Genomic DNA, 6,747 nt, shown 5'->3' with positions numbered 1-6,747 from the left:
AAATAATAACAGTGGGTCTGGTTGAATGTGATAACAATGTGCAGTGGGCAGTGGAATAACTATTGGTTTCCGTTTGTGGTGACTGCTGACTGAGATAAGGGATGAGATTAAATAGATCCTGGAACTTAGCCTGGTCTGGAGCAGGCTAGCTCCACAGAATAAATCTCCATGGTAACTTATGTCATAACATATCCCGCTATCCACTATCCCGCTTTTGTGCAACCGGATCATGGATAAGTTGAGCCAGGATAACCAAGATATCCCGGCTTAATCCCTTATCCTAGTTTTGTGCAATAGGCCCCTGGACTCAGTTTCCCAGGATGACTGTCCTTTGTACCCCGCAGCGGCCTCAGGTCCCTGCAAGGCTTGACCCAGATCTGTGGTGCTCCAGGACATTACATAGAATCACAACTAGCACTTCCCTCTGGGGTTTGACTCCTGGGTTAAAGATGAATCATTGGGCACAGGTATTTGTGGCTTTCTATACTGTGACTTCATGTCTCTATGCATAATTTACAGTTGGAGCAGCTTCAGAGGTACCAGCGTACCCCCTCCACAACCTCTGAAGACTCCATAAAGTTCCCCAGCTCTGGATCTCTGGATCTAGATTCAAATCAAGCAGTAGAACAGCCAAAAGAGGTAAAATAAAGTCCCCATCCGAAAATTCCTTACAGAAAGAGAACAAATCAGTGTGTTTGTTGCTGCTAGATGAGTCCTACAACAACTGATAGAACTCTCCTTTGTATGGATGTACTACAGGTGGAGCTCTCTTCCTCTGCACCAACCAAAGAACCTTTCCTCCGCATTGGATCCAAGAGGATGAGCAAAAGCTTTAACCCCTTTTCCTCCTCTAAGCCTCAGGGAGCAGAGAAGGAGTCCAAACGGCTCCAGCTGGCCAAACCCAAAGAGAAGAAAGACAAGAAGAAGAAGGGCAAAGGAGAGCAGACACAGACAGGTACCATCAAAATCCTATCCTGTTTCTCGTGTTTCTTCACATGGAGTATATCTGTATATTTGGAAAAGTATTTGCTCAACATGACTGTGGAAAATACATGATTTTTAAATGCAATGTCTGATTTTTTTATAACTAAATCAGGAATCTGAATTGAGATTGTGAGATTCGCTATAAATGACAGCTTCCCTTAGAAATAGTTGAAAATGCTTTGATCATCTCTTTTATCAACTATGCCCACATCCCCTTAATGTTATATATGGGTTACTTTAAAGAAATACACTTATTTTCCTTCCTGCTGAAAGGTTAGTAGGTTGATGTTCAGGTTGATAGTGTTGTCATGTCTGTGTGTAAATATGACACTATAGCCAGAAGATCATTAGCCCAGCTTGGTATAGAGAATAGAAACAAGAAACTCTGACTAAGGTAACAAAATTCACCAACCAACTCCTCGAAAACACACTGATTAACATGTTATTATGCCTCCGCACTGGTGGTAGCAGTGGCTGGAGGCATTGTATTCTGGTTATATGTATGTCTGTCCGTCTATACGTCCGTCTGTACGTCTGTCTGTACGTCTGTCCATCCTTCCGTCCATCCCATCCTTGTGAAAACACATTGATTAACATGTTATTATGCCTCTGTGCTGGTGGTAGCAGTGGCTGGAGGCATTATGTTGTATCTGTCTGTGTATGTCTGTATGTCTGTATGTCTGTCCGTCCATCCTTCCATCCTTCCATCCATCCCATCGTTGTGAATATGATATCTCAAGAATGCCTCTGGGGAATCTCTCCAAATTTGGCACAAATGTCCACTTGGACTCAACAATGAACTGATTAGTTTTTGGTGGTCATAGGACAAGTCTATGTGACCTCATCTGTCTCATTCTCATGGACATGACATCTCAAGAACACCTTCAGAGAATTTCTTTAAATTTGACACAAACATCCACCTGAACTGAAGAATAAACTAGAATTTTGTGACCTCACAAAATATGTTTTTGGTCCTAACTCAACACTTCTATTTATTTTATTTTTTTTAAATCTGTTTAATCTTTATACAAAACTGACACATAAAAGTGTTAAAAAAACAATCTACTATTTTACAGAAGTTTTTGTTCGTTGGCCACATTATTACTTGTGTCTTTATGTCTCTTTAGAAAGCAAAGTCGCAGTGATGTTGGATCCTCAGAATGATGGAGATATCTTCTTTTGCTGAGGACCTGGATGATGCACATATGAATTGCAAACGTTCCTGAGGATGTAGAAAACTGGCCAGTAAAGCAAACAGGACCCCAGCTGTCCCCTAACTCTCTGTTTGGATATACTGTCTGGCCTCTGGACAGTGGACACTGTCCCTACCCTCCTGTCAAACAGGATGGATCATCATGAACGAGAAGCTGCCAGATTCTTGGGATGACAGTTTGACTTACCTACATGGGTCCCACTTCCTCCTAGAGAAACCAGGTGAAGTCATGTTGAGTTGATGATTTAATCAGGAGGACTTTAATCGACAAATGTGCCAAAAATGTTCCCTACAACCATCTGTCAGAGATGTGACTGAGGTCAAGGAGGATCAAAGGAGCAGTGTGAGAGGAAACACAAGAGGAAAGCAGGATTTCTTCCTGCTGTCAGTCGACAGATGATGTGTTAGACCCTGTCACATGGTGCTTCAAGTCAGACTTTAAACTGTAGCTTTAATATGAACCAATAATGAGTGCCTTTGCCTTTGAAGTATTTCTGATACTAACTTTGAATGCTTGTGGTGCTGCTGACTCCTCAGTTTCAGTGAGCAGTTACACAGTCTGGGTCCCAGGCTGAACAGCTCCAGGAACTTTGAATCTCAAGTGTGATTTAAGTTTCCCCACATGTTGTATGCGCAGTTTTATCTGTCAATCTGTCAATCAAGACATAAAAGGGAAGACAGATGCCACACCGTGTGGTGTTTGTAACAGTTAGTAACCCATGAACCATTTGTCACTGTTCCTGCTGAGGTCAATGTGTATAACAAGGCCACAGACATAATCAATCAATGATACGTCAGTCACCAGAGAGATGGATGAATCTATAGAGACAGGTTGAGTGGTCATGACAAAGTGTGGGGTGACTCAGTTGTTTTAGTGCCTTAAGTCTCTAATATAGTATCTGTCTGATGACTGTTGTGATAGTGGAATGAAGAGCATGCTTACAGTAGATGTTTTTTTCGTAACGCTTTTGTCAGATAATTAACTGCAATCTCTAAAAAATTCATTGTTCTTGGTAGGTGGTCATTTATTTTAGTGGTGAAACGCACCAGTCAGACTAGAACAGCTCAGTATGAGCTCTACAGAAGAATGAGTGATAATCTGTAGGCCCTAATCACACAGAAAGTAATTTGCAGGTTGCAAAACACGAGGCGCCATTTAAAAAAAAGAGAGAGAGAGAATGCCACAAGTAAAACAAAAAAAAACTTTAAAAAAAAGGTTTGCTGCGTCTATTTATTGTTGCCAGGCAACCTTCCCATGCAATCAGTCTACTGTTTTTTTGTTTGTTTGTTTTTTTAATTTATTTTCTCATTTTATTCTATCTTTATTTATTTGACAGTAATTAGTATCTAGTTCCTAAAATGGACAAGCAGAGGGTACTTGCTGTAGCTCTGGTTGAGGGTGAGAGGCTTTCAGCAATTAATTTGTTGGGCACAGGGAAACGGATATTTGTGTGGGTACATGACACCCTAAAAATGAGGGTGGATCATGGGGAGTACCACCAGTTGGTCCAGGAGCTTCGCCTCCATGATGGCTGTTTCCAGGCATGTTTTAGGATGACTCTGGGGGCAGTTTTACAGCCTGCTGTCTATCGTCGGGCCTCGCATAACAAAAATGAATACTAACTACAGGGAGTCCATTAGTCCTGCTGAGGGACTGAGCACCACCAGTTTTTCTTTCATTGTTTTGTCGTGGGGGCGTCAGTACCTTAGTGGATAGTGCCAGCGCCCCATGTACAGAGGCGCTTCCTCGCCGCAGCAGCCACCGGGTCGACTCTGGCCTGCGGCCCTTTGCTACATGTCATTCCCCCACTCTCTCTCCCCTATTTCACACTGTCCTGTCCATTAAAGGCAAAAAGCCCAAAAAAATAATCTTTGAAAAACGTGTTGTCGTGACCAACACAGAAGGCCCACATCTCAAATAATCTGATTGGACAATGGGAAAAAAGCAGAAATGAGCTCTTCTGCTCTGAGTTGAAGTTTTTTCAATTCCAGGAGACACCAGGTCCTAAAGCACAGAAACGTGAAGCACGTAGCAACGCAAAAACAGTGAGCAAAAAGCTTCATTCAGCAGCCTCTTACAGCCATGATTGGGGCCTTAATCGTCTTTCAGTGTGACAATCATGGCAATTCAATTCAATTTCCATTTACTATTGCAACTATATCCTTGAATTGACTGCACAGAGCCCCCAAAGTCATAAAATATTCTATTTTTCATATTGTTCCCAGAATGGGTATCTATCAGGACTTTGGGGGCTCTGTATGCTTCTGTATTTGACATATTGACATATTGTCACATTTCTGCATGTCCATTTAAAGCTGGGGGTAGGCTTGTTTAATTTTGGCGTCATGGGCAAAAACGCCACAATAGAATTTGAGGATATTGTAATTAAGTCTGATTCAATGACTTCATTACAACTTCCTCCTGCAGAGAAAGTTGCTATTCCAGCATTGGTAGGAACCTAAAAAAGGGAGATGGACTGACCAAAAAGTGAGTCTGAAAGAGAGTCTGTCAATAACTGAAATATAACACTTGTCAATGTCAGAAAAGTGTTTTAGAGATGCTAATTGTTTAGCATTCTGCTAACCAGAGCCAAAAAGCTCCCAGCTGCAGATTTAAGTTTGTAGATTTAAGGTTGTATTTTCAAATGCTGCCCCTTTTTTCTCCTTTTCCAGATTTCTGCCTAGCCCAGCTTTAAGTGAAATGAAATAGAGTTGGGCGGTATCCAAATTTTGTTATCCTTAAACCTTCCCCACATTTTCCCGGGGTATACGGTATTACCGTGACTAATTAAAAATCACTTTGAAGGGCTCAGAGGGAAGAGTCGCCAAAATGTCGGCTTGTGCCTATACCGTTCAGAAACAGAATAGCAAACATTACATAGGCCTAAGAATACTGAAAAATAACAACAAAGCATGTACAACATTTACAACTTTTATTAACAAATATTTAAAAAAGTGCAAATGCAGCAGTCAACCAAACAGAATGAAATAACAACAAATTGTCTGTGGGCTACAGTCCACTTCCAAAAAAGTAACAATAAATAACGGAGGTAACGATTATGTTTGCTATACAGCGTATCCTCAGACCACAGCTGGTACTGTCCCATGGTTTATTTTTAGAACCTATCAACATAAATCAAATAAACACACAGCATCCAGTACTAGGGCTTATCAAATAATAAAAACAGAACAATAAATAACAAGGCATAACCGAAAATGGGCATATATAATCCTATTCTGAGAAGCAATGGGAAATAGGCTACTGTTGGTTGGTTTATTTTTAGGGCCTACCTTTAGTTTGAAAAGTTCACCCTCTCCAAGTCCGAACTTTTCTGTCAGTCAGAACAGAACTACTCCTCATTGAAAATGACATAAAAACAAAGTATAATAACTATAGCAGCATCCTATGCTTCAAAACTATTCAGGGATTTTCACCAGAAAAAACAGCATATTTACTTTTTCCAGCTGGAGCAGGGCACGTAGTGGATTGACAACATCGGCCGCGGTGCTGAACACCCGCTCTGATGGAGAGCTTGTGGCACAAACGCACAGGTACTTTCAGGCAGCCCTCGACATCAGAGGAAAATGCCTGGCTCCATCACATCTCCACCAGAGAAGGAGGTCTTCGTCTCCCTGAATAACAGGCTCGCAACAGGCAGTTATCTCTGCTCCTGCTCGCTCCTGTATGGTGCCGAGCGGACCTACCACCACATCGGCTTTCCTTTGAAGGAGACTGCCCAGAGTCATCTGTTTTTCGGTGATTCGGGTTGCGCTTTTCCCTCCTCCACTCTGACGGCCACTGGACCTGCTGCTGCTGCTGCTTGCAGAAGTTGTGGTTTTTTGCAACCAATTGGCTTGATGCGCGGCTTGCCATATTTTCTTCTCTGTCTCACATCCGAGCTGTCGCGTGACGATGTCACATCCAAAAACTTTATCAAATGTCATCTCCCGACAACAGTTAAGGGCAGTTATAAGAGAAACATTATAGCCTACTATTAGTTTTAAATTGTAATAGTATTAAATTGAAAACTCAACCACACATACATAGATGCTGGACAAACACTCATTATTTAGGCATTAATAAATAAATTGTATTTAATATTATATCAGGCCCCTATAGGCCTATATGGGCAGTTTTAATGACTGTAATGAAACTGATACCGTTGCTATTTTTAGATACTGCGGGATACCTTATTACCATATTATCGCCCAACCCTAAAATGAAATAATTAAAAGTGCACCGATTAAACACTGTAATGGTTTCACTAAAATTAGTGTGACACTCAGTATGTTGACATGACATAAGAGAAAATGGATTTGTTGTGTTAGTCCTTTTTAAACTGGACTTTCAAAATACATGTAAACATATTAGTCTGATTGAAATCAATCAATCAATCAATTTTATTTATAAAGCCCAATATCACAAATCACAATTTGCCTCACAGGGCTTTACAGCATACGACATCCCTCTGTCCTTATGACCCTCGCAGCGGATAAGGAAAAACTCCCCAAAAAAAACCCTTTAACGGGGAAAAAAAACGGTAGAAACC

The 6,747-nt window shown here is 41.2% G+C and overlaps 1 protein-coding gene across 1 annotated transcript in view; it reads left to right on the top strand.

Annotated features, from left to right (window-relative positions):
* Window positions 1-6,718, top strand: part of akap13 (A-kinase anchoring protein 13) — a 190,987-nt gene extending 184,269 nt beyond the window's left edge. Inside the window, exons 34-36 of the mRNA XM_050072194.1 lie at window positions 520-639; window positions 760-955; window positions 2,112-6,718. Of these exons, the coding sequence (XP_049928151.1) occupies window positions 520-639; window positions 760-955; window positions 2,112-2,170 (375 nt within the window). The 3' untranslated portion in view covers window positions 2,171-6,718. The remainder of the gene's footprint in view (window positions 1-519; window positions 640-759; window positions 956-2,111) is intronic.
* Window positions 6,719-6,747: the final 29 nt, after the last annotated feature.

This window comes from Epinephelus moara, chromosome 20, assembly GCF_006386435.1.
Source record: "Epinephelus moara isolate mb chromosome 20, YSFRI_EMoa_1.0, whole genome shotgun sequence".
Lineage (NCBI taxonomy): Eukaryota > Metazoa > Chordata > Actinopteri > Perciformes > Serranidae > Epinephelus > Epinephelus moara.
This window is presented reverse-complemented; position numbering and strand designations above follow the sequence as displayed.